The following is a 20,977-nucleotide window of genomic DNA, read 5'->3' as shown; positions in this document are numbered from 1 at the left end:
TTTAAAGCAGACGTGTTAGCAAACAGGAACTATGGATTTTCAGAATGATACCAAGTGGGTTTTTTTTTATTTTTTTTTATAGGTTTTTGCTATAGGGCACATGTGCTCACCATAATGACAGAGAAACAGAGAGGTGGAAAGCAAGAAATCAACAAATCAACCCCCAGGGGGGATGGCCACGCCACAATCCCTTCTCCTCTCTTCTCCTCTCGGGATCTTGGGCATGCATGTACACGTGCCTGGTGTGAGTTTAAGCCACCAGGTCCAGGACTTGAACTGCAGTCGACTACATAGGAGTTCAGCAACATAGCCATTACGCTAACTGCTGGCCCCCCAAGTATGTTTTAAAGAAGCTTCTAATTGTCTTCCTCTGGCCTCTGTTATGAAATCACGTGAGGGTTTTGATGGCTAGTCTGGCTGAAAGCTATGGACTTCAGTAGCTTAAATTTTCCCCTTCTGTTAGGATGGGGAAGACTTTAGCTTTCTCTAGAGATACTTATCCTTGTCACCTTTAAGCATCATGAGGTGGGACCAGTGGCAGAAGGAGCCCAGCAGTGCATTCCTGTTTGCAGAGGAAACTGTGCAGACGGGGAGTTGCTGCCCCCCACCCCCACTGTCATCCTTTCACTTCCTCTTGGACAGAAGACACTGAGCATTCTTTCAGGAAGTAGCCACCACGAAGTGTCCCCAGCTAGGTCTTCTCAGACTTCCTGAAATTCTCCACAGTGTGAGTTACTGCATGACACTGATAGAAAGGATCCTCAGTCTGAAGGCTCAGGGTCCCAGGGAAAGGCAAAGTGGGGCATGCCCCTTGGTTCACTGCTGCTAGAAGCCTTGGAAGTTCCTCCAAGATTCACAGCGAGAGGCCTGCTGGTCTTCCCCGTACTGGAAAAGAGGACTCGTTCTCACACTGGCAGAAAAGACCCCCACTGGTGAAGCAAGGTAAGGCTGGCATCCTGATTCTCAGTTTGGTTTCTTTTTTACCTTTTTCTTGACGTTTACTTATTTCTTCAAAGAGGAGGGTCACCCCTAACAGGGTATTCACGCCATGATCTTTTCCCAGTCTCAGCTGGCCAGGATCACAAGCACAGGAGCCCGGCAGGCACAGGGAGACCACCTGTCATGAACCTGGGACCTTCTCATGTGGCTTTGTGTTGGCGTCCGCCCCAGGGCTTGGGTCTAGCTGAATCATGACCAGAGGGCTGCTGGTGAGGAAAAGAAAGAGGACAAGGAAGAGAAAGCCCTCCATCTTCCGAGGACTGGGGACTTGGAAAGAATGAGACAGAGAGATAGAGTAGAAATGGACGCAGGCAGCCTGAGCCTAGGTAGCCCAAACAACTCGTGCCGTGGCTGAGCCACCCAGACAAACTGGGCCTCTTTGTTTATGGTACAAGAAGACATTACACATGTATGTTTCATGACACTTCATAGATTCGTTGCCAGGTTACAGACAATAAGAAGCAGGTAACAAATCTATAAGAGCTTAGTCATACTGGGCCAGGTGCTGGTGATAATCCTATCAAGAGAAAGTCCCATAATCTTCTTTTCTAATGCAGAGAAACCTAGCTGTAGGTGTGGGGAAGAAGCTAAAGAACTTCTCCATAAGGAGTGCACCACCACACCCAGAGAAGACTAAAGAACCTTTCAGATGCAGGGCAGGGGTTGGACTTTGCTAATGGGGCCAAGATGTCTCTTGAAGCCCATCAGATGTGTCTGTTGGAACGCCCCTAGCAATTTCCACCCTTGCTCTGTCTGCAGCGAAGGTCAAGGAAAGACAAGTTACAAGGTTCTGCCAAACGCCAACAGGACAGGTGGTGTTTGCTCAGAGCATGTTCCCACACCCAGGTTCTCTCTCTAAACGTGTCCCCACAGCCTCAGCATTGTAAAGCATTGTTGCCACGGCACCACCGTGGCTGGCCCTCACTGTGATTTCTGCTTGAGGTTGACCGTCAGCTCTGCATTTTCACAAACCTGATATTCTGTGACCAAGCCCTTCGGGAGTTATTCTGCTGTGACGGTGAACAGTGAACTGGCATGCTGGCACCATGGTGAGAGCTGTGCTTACTGACAGGATGGGAATGTCCCAGGCTGAGTGGCTAAGGCACTCTGGTCTCAGACGGAAAATAAGGTGAGGGAGGAAATGAGGCCAGAGGTATTCACTGGATGGTCTTAAGGAACAATCCTGGTTCTCCTGGTAATATCATCTGCCATGGACCCCTGAACGTAAACTTCACTAGTTCCGGGATCTTGCCTTAGGTAGTGTTTATCCAGTGTCTAGAATAGTCACACACATGACCAATACATGAGTGGAAAGCTGGCCAGCTGGGTGAATGAACTCTTTTCATTTTTTCAAGTGTCAGTGTCCCCTGGGAAGTCTTCTCTGATCCTCTTAGAAAGATGGGATTTCAGGACCAGTAGTTGGCATAATGGCTATGTCGCTGGACTCCCATGTAGTTGACCGCTGTTTGAGTCCCGGACCTGGTGGCTTAAACTCACACAAGGCGCGTGTGCGTGCGTGCCCAAGATCCTGAGCGGAAAATGTAGCAGAAGGGATTGTGGTGTGGCCATCCCCCCCAGGGGGTGATTTCTCACTTTCTGTCTCTCTGTTTCTCTCTGCCTTTCTGGCGAGCACACGAGCCCTATAGCAAAAACCTCTTCAAGAGAAAAAAAGAAAAAAGAAAGAAGGGATTTCCTCCTCTGGGTTATTGTAGTACTTTAAGTTAAAGCACTTACCTCATTCTGTTGTAACTATTTGTTTATGTATCTGTTAGCCATGAAAGACTGTGTGGGCCCCTCAAATGTAGGATTTTGTCTCATTTTTCCACTTAACTACTGCCACCTTGCCCAGTGCTTGGCAGGTGGTGTTACAGATGCTCATTGGAGAAGGTAATATGGCTGTGGCCGCCTCTACATCTCTCTCAGCACGTAGAAATGCTTGTGACGTGGCCAGGCTTGGCATCAGCCAGGCCCCCTTGCTTCTTCAGTGCTGGGGATGCAGCAGCAAGTTCTTCCTCTTTGCTTTTCACGGTTTCAAAGAAACAATCACTTTCTGTTTTCAGCATCATTCTGATACCCTCTATATTCATGGACCCACGAAATGCGCCAGATGATTTCAGTGAATTACATTTCTGGGATCAGATTAGTCCTCTTACGATGTTATCTAAAGAGGAAATTGAGTCATCTGCAAGTCTTATGGTAGGGCGTAGTCTTTCCAGGAAGGCCTCCTAGAGATGGCACATCCCTCTCGGGAGTCTGACAACTTTGGTCACGCAAACCCCTTTCACTTTAAAAAAACATTGCTATAGGGAGGGCCAGCAGGTGGCATAATGGTTAAAGTGCTGGACTCCCACATGACTGACTACGTTCAAGTCCTGGAGAAATGCTTGTGACGTGGCCAGGCTTGGCATCAGCCAGGCCCCCTTGCTTCTTCAGTGCTGGGGATGCAGCAGCAAGTTCTTCCTCTTTGCTTTTCACGGTTTCAAAGAAACAATCACTTTCTGTTTTCAGCATCATTCTGATACCCTCTATATTCATGGACCCACGAAATGCGCCAGATGATTTCAGTGAATTACATTTCTGGGATCAGATTAGTCCTCTTACGATGTTATCTAAAGAGGAAATTGAGTCATCTGCAAGTCTTATGGTAGGGCGTAGTCTTTCCAGGAAGGCCTCCTAGAGATGGCACATCCCTCTCGGGAGTCTGACAACTTTGGTCACGCAAACCCCTTTCACTTTAAAAAAACATTGCTATAGGGAGGGCCAGCAGGTGGCATAATGGTTAAAGTGCTGGACTCCCACATGACTGACTACGTTCAAGTCCTGGACCTGGTGGCTTGAAACATGCTGGGTGCATGCCCAAAATCCCAGGAGTGGAAATCACCCTCTAGGAGGGTGATTTCTTTCCCTCTCATTGTCTCTGGTGAATGCATGGCCCTATGGCAAAAATATTTTTTAAAAAATTTGCTACAGGGTTCATATGTTTGCTGGAGAAAGAGAGAGAGAGAGAGACAGAGAGAGAGAGAGAGAGAGAGAGAGAGAGAGAAAAGAGGAGAGGAGAGGAGAGAGAAAGCTCCCTTGAGTGGGATGGCCATGCTGCAATCTCTTCTTCATTCTCCTCGTGATTTTTGGACACGCATACACATGTGCCTGGTGTGTCTTTCAAGTCACTGGATCTGGAATTTGAACCACACAGTCACCTATGTGGGATCCAGTCACCTTAACCACCATGCCACCAGCGGGTCCCTGTCTTTTCCCATCTCTTTTAGTGGCTGTGGGCCTCTGTCCACAGGCTGCACTCCCTCCAATAAGTAAGCCTGCCTTCTGACCAGGTCGTGCTTCCCAGGGTCCAGGTGGAGATTTGCATGACACTGCCCTAAGTACTCTGACGGACCGCCTGTCCTGGGTTTTCCTGAAATAATTTTCAGTATTTTGAGACCAGTGATCTAGAAGTCAAGACACAAACTAAGTGGCAAACACATCTTGTAGATTAGGGCAGGCTGGAAGTCTGATGAAAAGATAATTCTGAAGTTAAGTTATGTAACGTTGGCAATGACCAGAGAATGGTTTGTGGGCTTCGTTCTTTGCCAGAATTCGCTACAGCCAAGGTTTCTATATTCTTTGTTAATTTATGTGGGCCCAGCCCATGGATGGGGATGGCTTAAACAGCCAAAAAGGTAGAGAAAAGGAAGTAGGAACTTCATAGTTCTACTGGAATGTTCTGTCAATGCTGCAGGAACTCTCACTGCACCAGATTGACCCAGCCCTGCATTCGTGAGTAGTCTTGTGGGATTTATGCATTCCAGTCACCATACCCTTATCTGAAGTCCACCCTCTCCTCTCATGGGTCTTGTGTGCTGTTCCTGCCTTGTCCCGGGTCCACCCAGTTGTGTCGCACACTGAGAATCCCTGCAGTGACTGGTGGTTTGTTCTGTGATTGGGTTGCCACTGGATACCTGAATCCTGATGGCTTTGAAAGCCTCGTAAGTCATTTGGGTCAAGCTCCAATACTGGCCGTGAGCTAGATCTAGTTAACTGTCTCCTTCAAACACCTGGGTTTCCTCAAAGTAGGTTCATTCTTGGTTGTTTCCCTTCTGGAGGCATCATTCCAAAGCTACTTTTCCCGGATTTGCTGTCATGTCCTACCCCCCAGAACCAGTCTCTCTCCCTCTCTCTCTCTTTTGTTTTAGAGAGATTTTTGCTATAGGGTGTGTGCACTAGCCAAAGTCTCAGAGAGAGAGAGAGAAAGTGAGAAATCACCGCCGCTCCTCCAGGGGTGGGACGGACACACCATAATCCCTTCTCCTCTTGCCTCCTCTTGGATTTTGGGCATGCACACACATGTGCCCGGTGTGAGTATGAAGCCACTGCGTCTGGGACTCAAACCACCATCAACTGGGAGTCCAGTGATGTAACCATTATGCCATCTGCTGGTCTCCAGTGGTGGGTTTTTAAAGGCCTCTTGATTGCTTCTGTCCTCCTCAAAGAGCCTTATTTAACTTTTTGGTGCCCTTGCTTTTTCCAGGAGGCTTCTCTTGCTACCCCACGTCTATCCTGACCATGATTCATCCCAATATTTCCTGGGCTGGCTATTCAGGCAAGAGAACAAAAAGACATTCCCTAGATCCTCTTCTCAGTAAAAGGAGAACATAACTTGCCTTTCTTTAACCAAGGTTTGTGCTTTTCATACATTTTCTCTAGCTCAAAAAATATAAAACTGATCTGTTTTTGCCATCTCTCTCATAAACTGTACCAGCGTGCAGTCATGCTCCCACCGCCAAATCAATGGAGTATCTGTTTCGAGGATGATTCCTATCTCATTTATCTTCACAGGCCCGGCCTTTAGCATGGTGTCTGGCACATCACTGGTGTGAAATATGTGTTTGTTGCAATGAATGAATGATCAACGTAGTGAGTGAATGTATAAACAGGGAAATTGGAACATGAACAGTTAGAATTGGTAAATTATTTGTTCATCCAAAAGTGGTTTAATAATAACATAGCCAGGGTTTTCAAAGTTCATAACTTTTTTTTGGCATCAGCACTTGGAATTGAGTACTTTGTTGTTGTTGCTATAGGGCACATACTCTCCCCAGAGAGAGACAAAGAGAGAGAGAAAGGGAGAAATCACTTCCTACGGGGAATGGCCATGCTGAAATCCCTTCTCCTCTAGTCTTCTCTTGGGATTTTGGGCACACATACACATTCACCTGGTGTAGTTTTCAAGCCACCGGGTCTGGGACTCGAACCACACAGCTGGCTATGTGAGATCCAGTGCCTTAACCTCCATGCCATCTGCTGGCTCCAGAATGCAAGTACTTTTTTTTTTTTTAGTTTTTATTTTTTTGGAGAGATTTTCACTGTAGGGCGCGTGCGCTCGCCAGACAGACAGAGAGAGACATAGAGACAGAAAGCGAGAAATCACCCCCCAGGGGGGATTGTCACACCGCAATCCCTTCTCCTCCATTCTCCTCTCGGGATCTTGGGCACACACGCACACGCGCCCGGCGTGAGTTTTAAGCCACCGGGTCCGGGACACGAACCGCGGTCGACTACGTGGGAGTCCAGCGACATAGCCATTACGCTAACTGCTGGTTCCCAGAATGCAAGTACTTTTGAAGGATACAAAATGTAATTATAAATAAGGGTTGCCAAAATAGCATTAATAATAATAAAATATTTCATCTTTGAGAATAAATCTTTGAAATAAAGTGAGAAATGCAAATCATATTTTAAGAAAATCACAAGAATAAGTATCAGAATAACCTGTTGCTCTATAACTATGATTCAACAGTCAATGCCAATTCTAATAGGCAAATATAAATGCTAAAGAAAAACACCAAGGATTTTAATAACTTGGCCTAAGTGGAGTTTGCTAAGGAAGGATGCACTTTCATCTAAGTGGTAATAGAATTTACTGTGATTGGTGGAATTGCATTGCTACCAAAGGAACTTTATAACTGTGCAGTCTTCCTACAATTGCGAGAAATCAATGATACAATTATTACCAATAATTAAGTAAAAGTTCAAATTAACAATCAATTATATGCTAAGTAGAAGTTTCCAGAGTAGGTGAACGCAATCTTCTGTTTAGCATTTCACGTATATTCTGTTTCAGTGATGAGGTTTATTTAAAAGCGTGCAGATTTCAGGTCTGGAGAGTGCTTCTGTGTGGTGCGCACAGTCGGGTATGGTATGTCTTATGCAAAGATGCCCCCGTGATGGTAGACGTATTGAAGCCATACACATCATATGATTCCAAAACTAGGAGGATTTTTTTCCATCAGTGAGACAAACTCCAGTACATATAAAAGGTTAGCAAGAACATCTACCCTGGGGCTCGTCGGTGGTGCACAGGGAAACAGCATGCTCTGCAAGGCTGAGGCTCTGGGTGCACATCTGGAGCCCTCCCTGAGCACACTGGGCGTGTGTGCCTGTGGTCCGGGGTTGGCTGAGCCTAGGGGTGGACCACTGTGAAGACCTGTCAGGGCTGCTGTCTCTCTATCTGGCTATCTCTGTCTCTTTCTTTGTTCATGGAAGAAATAAGTAAATACACTTTAAAATATCTACAATCGAGACCAGCTGATGGCGTAATGGACTCCCACGTAGTTGACCATGTTTCGAGTCTCGGACCCGGTGGCTTAAAACACACTGGGCACGTGTGTGCCCAAGATCCTGAAAGGAGAGGGGAGGAGAAGGGATTGTGGTGTGGCTATCCTCCCGGGGGTTGATTTCTTGCTTTCTGTGTCTCTGCCTCTTCAATGAGCACACATGCCCTGTAGCAAAAATCTCTCTCTAAAAAAAAAAAAAAAAAAAGATAATAAAATATCTATAATTATTTTGTACTTTCATTTGGGAAAATAGAATTAAACCTGACAGGGAACCAGCAGTTAACGTAATGGCTATGTCGCTGGACTCCCACATAGTCGACCACGGTTCACGTCCTGGACCTGGTGGCTTAAAACTCACGCTGGGCGTGTGTGCATGCATGACCAAGATCCTGAGAGGAGAATGGAGGAGAAGGGATTTTGGCGTGACCATCCCCCCGGGGGGTTGATTTCTCGCTTTCTGTCTCTCTGTCTCTCTCAGTCTGTCTGGTGAACGCACGTGCCCTATAGTGAAAAAACTTCTCCAAAAAGAAAAAGAAAAAAAAAAGTACTGAGTCTAGGGGCCATTTAGTGGCACAGGGGTGAAACACAATGTTATGTGAAGCTGGCCCACAGGGGAAGGTTTTAGATTTGCATCCAGAGACCTCTCTGAGTATGGCACACCTGCCCATGGCTGAAGTTGGGGGGTGGATCGTAGAGTCCAAACCTGGTTGGACTTTTTGTCTCTCTTACTTTATCCCCCTTGGGAGTGATTTCTCTCTTTCCTTCTCATTGTCTCACTCTGTCTCTCTGTGGTGAATGCACGTGCCCTATGGCAAAAACCTTAAGACCAAAAACAAAAAATCAATCCTCCTCCAGTCTCCGCTCGAGAGCGTGGGCACGCACACACATGCGCCCGGCATGAGTTTTAAGCCCCCGGGTCCGGGACCCGAACCGCGGTCGACTACGTGGGAGTCCAGCGACATAGCCATTACGCTAACTGCTGGTTCCCAGAATGCAAGTACTTTTGAAGGATACAAAATGTAATTATAAATAAGGGTTGCCAAAATAGCATTAATAATAATAAAATATTTCATCTTTGAGAATAAATCTTTGAAATAAAGTGAGAAATGCAAATCATATTTTAAGAAAATCACAAGAATAAGTATCAGAATAACCTGTTGCTCTATAACTATGATTCAACAGTCAATGCCAATTCTAATAGGCAAATATAAATGCTAAAGAAAAACACCAAGGATTTTAATAACTTGGCCTAAGTGGAGTTTGCTAAGGAAGGATGCACTTTCATCTAAGTGGTAATAGAATTTACTGTGATTGGTGGAATTGCATTGCTACCAAAGGAACTTTATAACTGTGCAGTCTTCCTACAATTGCGAGAAATCAATGATACAATTATTACCAATAATTAAGTAAAAGTTCAAATTAACAATCAATTATATGCTAAGTAGAAGTTTCCAGAGTAGGTGAACGCAATCTTCTGTTTAGCATTTCACGTATATTCTGTTTCAGTGATGAGGTTTATTTAAAAGCGTGCAGATTTCAGGTCTGGAGAGTGCTTCTGTGTGGTGCGCACAGTCGGGTATGGTATGTCTTATGCAAAGATGCCCCCGTGATGGTAGACGTATTGAAGCCATACACATCATATGATTCCAAAACTAGGAGGATTTTTTTCCATCAGTGAGACAAACTCCAGTACATATAAAAGGTTAGCAAGAACATCTACCCTGGGGCTCGTCGGTGGTGCACAGGGAAACAGCATGCTCTGCAAGGCTGAGGCTCTGGGTGCACATCTGGAGCCCTCCCTGAGCACACTGGGCGTGTGTGCCTGTGGTCCGGGGTTGGCTGAGCCTAGGGGTGGACCACTGTGAAGACCTGTCAGGGCTGCTGTCTCTCTATCTGGCTATCTCTGTCTCTTTCTTTGTTCATGGAAGAAATAAGTAAATACACTTTAAAATATCTACAATCGAGACCAGCTGATGGCGTAATGGACTCCCACGTAGTTGACCATGTTTCGAGTCTCGGACCCGGTGGCTTAAAACACACTGGGCACGTGTGTGCCCAAGATCCTGAAAGGAGAGGGGAGGAGAAGGGATTGTGGTGTGGCTATCCTCCCGGGGGTTGATTTCTTGCTTTCTGTGTCTCTGCCTCTTCAATGAGCACACATGCCCTGTAGCAAAAATCTCTCTCTAAAAAAAAAAAAAAAAAAAAGATAATAAAATATCTATAATTATTTTGTACTTTCATTTGGGAAAATAGAATTAAACCTGACAGGGAACCAGCAGTTAACGTAATGGCTATGTCGCTGGACTCCCACATAGTCGACCACGGTTCACGTCCTGGACCTGGTGGCTTAAAACTCACGCTGGGCGTGTGTGCATGCATGACCAAGATCCTGAGAGGAGAATGGAGGAGAAGGGATTTTGGCGTGACCATCCCCCCTGGGGGGTGATTTCTCGCTTTCTGTCTCTCTGTCTCTCTCAGTCTGTCTGGTGAACGCACGTGCCCTATAGTGAAAAAACTTCTCCAAAAAGAAAAAGAAAAAAAAAAGTACTGAGTCTAGGGGCCATTTAGTGGCACAGGGGTGAAACACAATGTTATGTGAAGCTGGCCCACAGGGGAAGGTTTTAGATTTGCATCCAGAGACCTCTCTGAGTATGGCACACCTGCCCATGGCTGAAGTTGGGGGGTGGATCGTAGAGTCCAAACCTGGTTGGACTTTTTGTCTCTCTTACTTTATCCCCCTTGGGAGTGATTTCTCTCTTTCCTTCTCATTGTCTCACTCTGTCTCTCTGTGGTGAATGCACGTGCCCTATGGCAAAAACCTTAAGACCAAAAACAAAAAATCAAAATAGGAACACTTTCTCACCATTGCGGAGGCTGGGCGAGCACGAGCAGAGTGCCAGCAGGGATGGCTTCCTCGGAGGCTGCTCTCCCTGGCTGGCCAATGGCCACCCTCTTGCTGCCCCTCACATGGTCTCGTTTCTGTGTGTGCAGCCCTGGTGTCCCTCTCCCTGTGTCCAAATCTTCTCCTCTTGTGGGACACGGACACCAGTCAGCTTGGATTGTGGTCCGCCCTGATAGCCTACTTCTATTTCACCTGGATTACCTCTTTTTTCCCCAGTTTGTGAGAGGGCACATATGCTCGATTGAGGGAGAGGCAGAAGGGGAGGAAGAACTCACCCTGTGATGGGGCGTAATCAGGCCACAACCCTTTCTCCTGCATCCTGCCCCCTCCCAAGGGGGATTGCCACACCACAATCCCTTCCCCTCCATTGTCCTCTCAGGATTTTGGGCATGCATGTACACAAGCCGCCCAGGAGTGGGATATAAACCGTGGGCCTGGCCGTGTGGGGTCTGACTCCCTTACCCACAGGCCACAGGGCTGACCATCTCCATCTCGTCTCTGAAGGTCTCCCTAACCACAGTCACATTCTGAGGCACGGAGGTTAGGGCTTGGACATAGCATTCCGTCTGTAATACCTGGTCAGCTGCTCTTTTATTTTAATCCCCTCACCCTCTTTTCATTTACAATAATATCAAACCATCCACTTCACGTTTTCTAGCCTCCCAGTGGCTGGGGTAACCAGGGATAGCCTTGGGGCCATGCACTCGTGTCCACTTGGTGGGTGCAAGAAAGGGACGCAGCAACCACTAGCATGGGAGCGTCACCTGGAGCCCTGGAGGCACACGGAGGAGCCACCCGAGCACGCCCTGATGCAGTGTGGGCAAGCCACAGCCCCCTCCCTCTGTTTTTCACCCCCTCGGGATCTATGGAACACACACACACACACACACACACACACACACACACACGCACGGTGTATTTTTCAAGCCCTCTGGACCGGGATGCACACTTGCGTTGGCCATGTGGGCACTGGCTCCCACTGAGCTCCAGGCTGGCCCTCATGGTCCTCGTCTGTCCCCAGCTCAGCCCTAGTCAGGCAGCTGCTTCCTACAGGACATTCACGGGGAGCGGCAGTCGCCAGTTCTGACTGCGTCAAGGCACGTGTGGACGTAACACATATTTGCTCGTTTCTTGACTCCAGCTTCTGATTTCAAAGCTGCAGCTAGAGTATTATTTTGGGCTAGAAAGAAGCAGATGATCCCCATTTTAAATAGAATTTCAGAGGAAGGATCTAAAAGCTGTCCATACGTGGCGGTAATGCGTGTGGGTGGACTGTTTATAAGGGCAGGGTAGCCATGAGCGCTTGGTAGACGATTACTTCTGAGAAGGAGCGTGGGTTTGAAGACAGGGAGAGTCTTCCTGGATATAAATCCTGAATAAATGTTGGATCTTCTTTTATTTATTTATTTTTTTTTAATTTTTTTGGAGAGATTTTCACTGTAGGGCGCATGCGCTCACCAGACAGACAGAGAGAGACATAGAGACAGAAAGCGAGAAATCACCCCCCAGGGGGGATGGTCACGCCACAATCCCTTCTCCTCCATTCTCCTCTCGGGATCTTGGGCACGCATGCACACGCGCCCGGCGTGAATTTTAAGCCACCGGGTCCGGGACTCGAACCACGGTCGGCTACGTGGGAGTCCAGCGACATAGCCATTACGCTAACTGCTGGTTCCCAATGCTGGATCTTCTTGAGGTCTCATAAGTAAAGGCAATAAAACTGTCCTCATTGGCTGCAAATGTCCGATGCCCGCAGTTTTCGCGTGTCCAGAGAGCATTGAAAGCCACTCGCTGCTGGAGCAGTGTCTTCGCTGAGCACGTGTTTCCTTGGCCGAGTGTCCTGACCTGCAACAGTTTGTATCAAATACCGCCATGCACAGGTGGGCACCCCAGTTGGCTCTTACTCTGTGGCAAGCACGGCTCATGATTTTAATCATGTAAGGCTCTTACTGCCAATGAAATATGATCCTTGGAATATTATCCCGGGCCTCCAGATGTGGTCCTGGCCTTCTCAGCTCTTCATGCTCTGAATAAACCTCCCACTTGAACAAGACCAATGTGCTCGTTGTCTCCTGAACGTACCACGTATGGTCCCTCCTTCGCTCCTGCTGTTTCCGCTTGTCCATGAGCGGCACCACTCCTCTCTCCTCCCTACCTCACCCCCGACCTGCTCGGCTTTAGTTTTCATCCTTGAACGGCTTGATTCAAATCTACTTTCTCCAGGAAGGCTTCCCTGATTGTGTCAGAGCATAGTAATTGCTTTTAGTTCTTTTTTCAAAATCTTTCTTTTTAACTACCAGAGGGTACATACACTCACTGGAGACAGAGAGACAGAGAGTGAGGAAAAATCACCACCTAATGGCGTGTGGTCATGGTGCAATCCTTTCTCCTCCATTTCTTCATCCAGTTGGGGTTTGGGTATAGACACACATGTACCCAGCATGGGTACCCACATGTTTGGTGAATGAGCAACAGGACACATGGAGTTTAGTTACTGTTACGCAATAACCACACACTGCATTCTGCCTCTTCCACTGGACCGTAAGCTTCTGCATGTCAGTGACGGCATTACTGCCTCATCAACTCACGGCTTAGATTTATTCTCTGTGTCCCCGTGTTTCTTAAAGGCTGGCTGAGGACAATGACAAAGCGACGTGCCACGTTGATTGACGTGTTACATACAGCGGGGAGCTGAGAAACTGGTCTCTGCCTAGTCCCAGCAATAGTTTCCTGAAACCGTTTCATACCCAAGGAAGGGGGACTGGGCAGTTTAGCTTTTTTTTGAGAGATTTTTGCTATAGGGTACGTGTGCTCGCCAGATAGACAGAGAGAGAGAGAGAGAGAAAGAGAGAAATCGCCCCCCAGAAGAGATGGCCATGCACGATCCTTTCTCCTCCATTCTCCTCTCAGGATCTTGGGCACACACGCACACGCACCCGGCATGAGTTTAAGCCACCGGGTCCGGGACTCGAACTGTGGTTGACTACATGGGAGTCCAGCAACATAACCATTATGGCAACTGCTGGTCCCCAGTTTAGCTTTTTTACATGGCTGCAGCTGCAGTAATTCAGAGGAAATAAGAACAGTATTTATTTATTTATTTATTTATTTATTTATTTATTTATTTTTGGAGAGGTTTTTGCTATAGTGTGCATGTACTCACCAGTAAGAGAGACAGAGAGACAGAAAGTGAGAAGTCACTCTCCCAGGGGGGGAAGGCCACACTCCTCCATTCTCCTCTTGGGATCTTGGGCATGCATGCACATGAGCCCAGTGTGAGTTTTAAACCTTCGAGTCCGGGACTCAAACTGCGGTCGACTACATGGGAGTCCAGTGACATAGCCATTATGCTAACTGCTAGTCCCTATTTTGAGAGGTTTTCACTGTAGGGCGCATGCGCTCGCCAGAAAGACAGAGACAGAGAGATAGGAAGCGAGAAATCATGGCCACGCCGCAATCCCTTCTCCTCCATTCTCCTCTTGGGATCTTGGGCACGCACGCACACGCACCCGGCGTGAGTTTAAGCCGCTGGGTCCGGGACTTGAACCATGGTCGACTACATGGGAGTCCAGCAACATAGCCATTACGCTAACTCTGGTCCCAAGTCCCATTATTTTTAAAAGAATTATTTAATTTGATTTATTATTATTATTTCAATTCGCTATAGGGCACCTGTACTCACAGAGAGTGACAGAGAGAGAGAGAGGAAAAGAGAGAACACAAGCTGCTAGGTCCAGCTGCTAGAACTGCGGTCAGCCATGTGGGAGTCCACCTCCCCACCTGCTGGTCCCCAAAGAATAACTTTTCAAATCTTACTCTAAAGCAGGCACAGTGACCATTGTGCGTGCTCTAGGTAGAGGTTTGTATCTCAGAACCCAGCGAGGCAAAGTGCACAGCCATTGGGGACGCCCAGCCAAGTGGGACCGTGCCGGATGCATGGACCGGGCCCCAGGCAGGTGCAGGGAGGGCCTGCTGGTGAGGAATGAAGAATTCAGCAGGGGTGCCAGAGAGGGTGCCTAGGACGCAGGGCAGAGGCGGGGTAGGGGAGCAAGCCCACAGAATGAGGGGAGCAGCACAGCTGAGCCAAACCCGGCAGCCACAGCCCAGAAGTGCGTGTTGGTGGAGGCCCAGGTGGCAGGACGGGCAGCAGCGGTGTAGACTGTGCTGGGAATGCTTCCCTGTCTCCACACCCGGGGGCCCGGAGGCTGTGTTTAGGGCCTGGAGGTGGCATGAAGGACGAAGCAGGCTCTGGCCTACGGGTCGGGGACTCGACTCAGATCACCAAGACAAGGCTCATGTCCAGGGAAATCCATGAGGGTGTTTCGGGGAGCGGAGGGGTGATCTTGTTCTCAGGACTAAGGTGTCAGCCCCGGGAGTCTGGGCCCGAGTTCCGAGCTGGATCTCGAGGCTGCAAGTGAGGACGACTCTGCAGGTAGAAAGAGAAAGGCTGTGGGCCCTGGGGCAGCTGCTCCAGGCGCTTGGAGGGACTGGGGCCTGGGGAGGGGAAGGGCTTCCACATCAGAGCCACCGGCCCCCGTCCTGGGACCAGGAGCCCGGTGCGTGAGATCCAGCCCGGGGTCGTGCTCTGATGTACCAGGGACTTCGCACAGACCCCACCGGGGCCCTGAGTCGCTGCGGCAGGGCCCCAGGACAGGTGCGGAAGCGCCTGTGAGAGCAGGCGTGTGCGGCTCTGTTTCACGTGGGAGAGTTCTCGTGCACGACGTGGACTGCAAAGTCTGCTGCTAACAGCTGGATGCCGACGCGGACAACGACAATGACCAGTGCAATTCTGCCCCTCTCTGGGGAACCGGGAAGAAGATAAAAGAAACGCCAGGAGTTCAAAAGCATAAAAATGGCTCCGGAAATCCATCAGAAAAACAAGCTCTCCGTAAAGGGTGACAGCACAATGCAGGAGTGGGGCTGGGAAGGGGGACTGTGGCTTCAGCGAGGGATTTCATACGGGGCAACGGCATTTTAGAGTCCCAGCTGAAATGGCTGTAGCTCCACTGTAACATGCCCTTTGGAAAAATCAATATAACTTATTGTGCCTCTTCAAGCTCATTTGATATACTTTGAAGGTGAGGAGACAGAATAAAGGGATAGAAACCCACCTCAGCCAGCTCAAATAGTAGAGGGGGCTGTTAAATTCTTAGAAACCAGGCCGGAAACTGCAGCATCTCAGTGGAACTGGACACTCAGGAGCGAGGTGGCTCTCTCGGCTTGTGAGGGCGTTGTGACCTCCCGGCGTCCTTGTGGTCCCCTTCTTTCTGCCTCTCTCCTACTTCACTCTGTCTCTATCATTCACACGACAACAGCTTGACTGGCAGGCCAATAACAGGACATCGCTCTCAAACTTTTCTTTCATTCTTTTTTTTTTAAAGAATTATTTATTTACTTAATTCCATTTATTGTTATTATTATTACTATTTTAAAAATTTGAGCAGAGAGACACAGAGAGAGAGAGACAGGGAAAAAGAGAAAGGGAGCCGCCAGACTCAGGACTCAAACCATGGTTGACCATGTAGGAATCCAGCACCTTTAACCACTACACTGCCCACCAGCCCCTCAAACTTTTCTTGAGAGTGATGATTTGCGTTGGATTTTTTTTTTTTTTGCCATGGGGGTGTATGCTACCAGAGAGAGACAGAGACAGAGAGAGGGATGTGAGAAATCATTCCCTGGGGAGGATTTTCCCCTCTTATCCCCCCCTGGGTTTGGGGACACACACACACACACACACACACACACACACACACACCCAGAGAGATTTATCAAGCTACCATGTCCAAGACTTGAACCATGGTCAGCCAGGTGGGAGTCCATCATCTCCTTAACCACTGTGCCACCTGCTGACCCTGGACTTTTTGTTTGTTTGTTTTTAGAGAGATTTTTGCTATAGGGAGCATGCACTCGCTGGAGAGACAGAGAGAGACAGAGAGACAGAAAGCGAGAAATGACCTCCCAGGGGGGTGGCCACACCCCAATCCCTTTTCCTTCATTCTCCTGTTGGGATTTTGGGCACACACGCACACATGGCTGGCATGAGTTTCAAGCCACTGGGTCCTGGACTCAAACCGCAGTCGACTATGTGGGAGCCCAGTGATATAACCATTATGCCATCTGCTGGTCCCTTGAATTGGATTATTTTTGCGGGGAGAGGGAGAGTTTTTTCTTTTTTCTTTCTTTTGCTATAGACAGAGAGACAGAAAGTGAGAAGTCACCCCCCAGAGAGGATGGCCACGCCACAATCCCTTCTCCTCCATTCTCTTCTCGAGATCTTGGGCATACACAGCACACACGCCTGGTGTGAGTTTAAGCCACCGGGTCCGGAACTCGAACCACGGTCAACTACATGGGAGTCCAGTGACACAGCCATTACACCATCTTCTGGTCCCTTGAATTGGATTTTTAAGAGACGGACTCCTATTGACTCAGCACAGTCTACAGAACGACTTCCCACAACTCGGTGCCAGTCAGCTCAGACAGAGGAGGAGGAGGTGCTCTAGCCCCCGAGGAAGGAGTACGGCAGCCCCCCGTAGAGGTTCAGACCCCACTCCAAGGGACAAGGCCTTGGACGGGGTGTAGTGGAGAGACAGAGCTGGTCTCTCCTCCTCAGACTTCCATGGTACTGTACTGGGTGGGCTCCCCAGGCCGCCAGATTGTGCCCCTCATCGCTGTGTATGGCCGAGGAGGCCTTGGGAGACCACTGCGCACCCTTTTCCATTTCGGTAGGCAGATCCTCAGCAACCTGTGAGCCGCTGCCTTCCTGGGTGCACTGTCTCCCAGCGTCTGGCAACGGAAACAACACTCCCACGGCGGGGTCCTAGTGGCTCCCAATGAGTAGGTCAGACCAGGACGCAGCACACTGAGCTCTGCCTTCGATGTGAAAACTGCTGGCAGTGGTTGAGAACATGGGGTCTGGAGTGATATTTCCAAATTCAAATTCTGGCTCCACTCTGCATCAACCACATGGCTTTGAGCAAGTGACTTAGCCTCTTAGTTTCCCACTTGTCAACAGACATCATCAAACCAGTGAGTGGGAAGTCAGACATACCCACTGTGGGAGGCTGCGCGCCAGCGAATATCACCGGCTTCTCAGAGAGCAAACAATTACATAATGCCGAGAACCATGCCAAATTCAAATTCTGGCTCCACTCTGCATCAACCACATGGCTTTGAGCAAGTGACTTAGCCTCTTAGTTTCCCACTTGTCAACAGACATCATCAAACCAGTGAGTGGGAAGTCAGACATACCCACTGTGGGAGGCTGCGCGCCAGCGAATATCACCGGCTTCTCAGAGAGCAAACAATTACATAATGCCGAAAACCATGATTGGCTCCCTTCAAAACCTCACCTTCAAAACCATGCTCTGATTGGCCACTTCCCATAGCAAATTGGTGAGCTTAGAATCCCTCAGATTTGCATATCTGGCACCTCATGATTGGTCCATAAAGCAGCCAATTATAACCCACCTTTTACAACTAATCATAACCCACTTTTACAACCAATCATGGCCCACCAACATGTATATAACCACGATCCCTGGCTCACAATTGCTAGACAACCCTGACGACCCTGAAGAGTTGTAACACCGCGTCGTCTCCTGACGACCCTGAAGAGCTATGACACTGCGTTGTCTCTGGACGACCCTGAAGAGTTGTAACACTGCGTCATCTCTGTGTTGTAACACTGCATCGTTTGTCCCATCTCTCACTCCTTCCCTCAGGAAACCTGTTTGGCTGTCCCCCGAGTGGAGACACCCACAGTATGGTCTGAGGACAGTTCTTGATCCCTAGAAAGTACTTGGTAATGCCGCCCATGATTTCCATGATGGTGACTCTTACTACTGTTTTATGATCGCACACGGGTGTGAAAGAGAGGGAGATATAGAAAGAAAAGAATCCTCGACAGGGTGTTGTCATGCTGTCATGCCTTTCCTTAGCCCTCCAGCTCCTCGGGACCCTGGGTAATACCGCACCTGCCAGCATGATTGAAGGCCAACCCAGGGAGCCAAACCTGTGGTTGGCCACATGGTCTCCAGCCTTGCAGGGTGCTTGCATTTCTGCCGTACCGCAGTGACTGGGATGCTGTTGTTATTGCGAATCCCCCTTTCTTGTCTTATTGACCTAAATGAATCTGAGGCTCTAAGATGATGACATCTCTACATTCCTCACAGCTATTGCCTCAATTTCTTTTCCAGACCTTTGTAATGTGTGTGTTAGCAAGTGCTGGAGGATTAATCACCTAAATTTTTTTTTTTGTTGGAGAGGTTTTTGCTATAGGGTGCGTGCGCTCACCAGAGAGACAGAGAGAGACAGAGAGACAGAAAGTGAGAAATCACCCCTCCTGGGGGAATGGCCACACTGCAATCCCTTCTCCTCCATTCTCTTCTCGGGATTTTGGGCATTCACACACACGCACCTGGAGTGAGTTTAAACCACCAGGTCTGGGACTCAAACTGCGGTCGACTTAAATGGGAGTCCAGTGACATAGCTATTATGCCCACTGCTGGTCCTCCAATCACCTAACTTTTATAATGTGCTTTGTACTCTGAATTGAGAAATCCTTCCCATTGAAGATGGACAAGAATGCATGAGCATTGGAACCTTGACATGAATTTGAGCAATTTGCTCAGTCCTGAGAGTACATCTTTTAAACCTTCCTTTTGGGTGCTTTGCATATATGCCCCTTTCCTGAAATAAAAAGAAGACCCCAGAGGAGCCCTGCCATTACTATCTAAAACTGTCATCTTCTGCACTGAAGAACGTGCAATCTAGTCCTTGGTAATATATTCAAGATCAGAGAGCTGGAAGCTCTGCCAGAAGCTTCAACACGGACTCACCATGTCCTGTTCTTTTCTCCTCCAGGGATCAAGCTAGTCCTGAAGATCATGAACCTGTCTTCTGAGCACTGCAACATATCAGACTGGCTGAGGCTGGAAGCTACAGTGAAGGCCTCCATATATGTGGTTGCATTCTCCTTTGCCACATTTATCACCGTCATCATTATTGTCATAGTGTCACAGAGTGTGAAGCTGAGGAGGGAGGTCCGATACATCCTCTTCTGCCATCATTTGCTGTGCATCAGCTCCTACTGTGGCCTGGGGATGGTTTTCCACGGAATGCGGGCCCTGCAGGCCCACAGTCCCCTGCTGATCTGCTGGGTGGTGTTCGGGGTGCAGCTGAGTGTTGGCGATGGGATCCTCTCCATTCTGGCCTTGATGGCCCTCAACACTTACGTGATGATTTGCTGGCCTCTGACATCTCTGACCTTTGTAGATTCCGTTAAGTATAAGGTTCTGGCCGGGACGTGGGCCGCCATTATCCTCAAGAATATTTGCTTATTCTTTGTGGAGGGCACTGACCTCACCCCGGTTGCTGTTTTTAAATCGGAGCCCCTTTGCCCCGTCATTTTGAACAGCTGGCGTGCCAGAGCCGTTGGCATGGTTTTCATTTTGCTTCTTTTGTCCGTCATTCTAGTAAGTTACTCTCTGATATACCAAGAAGGGAAACGGGCTGGCCATTTTAATGGGTCAAATATCAAAGCAAGGAAAACCGTCCTTGTTCACTTAGTGCAGATAAGCTTACATATAGTACCCGTCCTGATCTTCATAGGTCTGGGGAAGGTGTGTGGAGTGTTCTTCTTGGCTTTAAATCTGGTGTGTTTTGGCGTCTTTGCATTTGCCCAGTGTTTCAACCCTCTGATTTACGGGCTCTGGAATAAAGAACTGAAAAGCAGATTACACCATTGGGTGTACTGTCGGCTGGGGTGGGGCCACCCGGTGAACAGCAGAGAGCCTGTTTAAATAAAAACCCAGTCACTTTCATTTTGAATCAATAACCTTCGTTCTTCAGGACTCATCAATTAGGGATGAGGACCTGCCTTTTACTCAGCCTAAAATTGGTGCCTGATTTAATTTCGTAAGTAATCTGAGTAAGTCAGAGTAATGTGTTTGGCTTACGAATTTCCGTGCCGTGTGTGCTGAATTGGCCTCAGTGAAATCATTTTAATGTCTTCAATTCTAAACCCAGATCAGCATTTTTGACAACATGCTTTACCCCGTTGGAAGAGGTAGGCAGCTTTTGAACATGTCCGTATTTTTAGAAACCAAGAAACAGTCCATGGTAGATGTGGAGAGAAGGCTGTCCCCTCATATTAATTAGGGGTAGATTTGGCTGCGAATAATAACAAAATCAGCAATAAAATAACAGTGACTTTAAAAGGTAAAGATTAAGGGTTTTTGCTGTGTAAAGAAATCTGCGACTGCACAATCCAGGCTTAGGTGGCAGTCTGCAGTCAACGAGCTCATTCTCTTGTTTGTTGCCATGACTGGTTGCTACCTCATGACCTAACATGGCTGCTAATGCTCCTGTCATCAGTGCACACTCCAGCCAACAGGAAGGAGGAAGGAGCAACGAAGGGTCTGCACCCTGCTTCTAAGGACATTTTCGAGAAGTTATATACAAC

The 20,977-nt window shown here is 48.3% G+C and overlaps 1 protein-coding gene across 1 annotated transcript; it reads left to right on the top strand.

Annotated features, from left to right (window-relative positions):
• Positions 1-676: 676 nt before the first annotated feature.
• On the top strand, positions 677-20,971 carry LOC102474022 (uncharacterized). Its single transcript, XM_006141979.3, has 2 exons — positions 677-942; positions 19,378-20,971. Exon 2 carries the CDS (start codon positions 19,401-19,403, stop codon positions 20,313-20,315), a length of 915 nt encoding a protein of 304 aa, XP_006142041.1. The 5' UTR covers positions 677-942; positions 19,378-19,400; the 3' UTR covers positions 20,316-20,971.
• The last annotated feature ends 6 nt before the right edge of the window (positions 20,972-20,977 follow it).

Source organism: Tupaia chinensis, unplaced genomic scaffold (genome assembly GCF_000334495.1).
Source record: "Tupaia chinensis unplaced genomic scaffold, TupChi_1.0 Scaffold000066_1, whole genome shotgun sequence".
Classification (NCBI taxonomy): domain Eukaryota; kingdom Metazoa; phylum Chordata; class Mammalia; order Scandentia; family Tupaiidae; genus Tupaia; species Tupaia belangeri.
The sequence above is the reverse complement of the archived record's forward strand: the minus strand, read 5'-3'. Positions and strand labels throughout refer to the sequence as shown.

Coding starts and splice junctions, on each gene's coding strand:
- LOC102474022 (XM_006141979.3), top strand. CDS start 19,401: ATGAACCTGTCTTCTGAGCACTGCAACATATCAGACTGGCTGAGGCTG.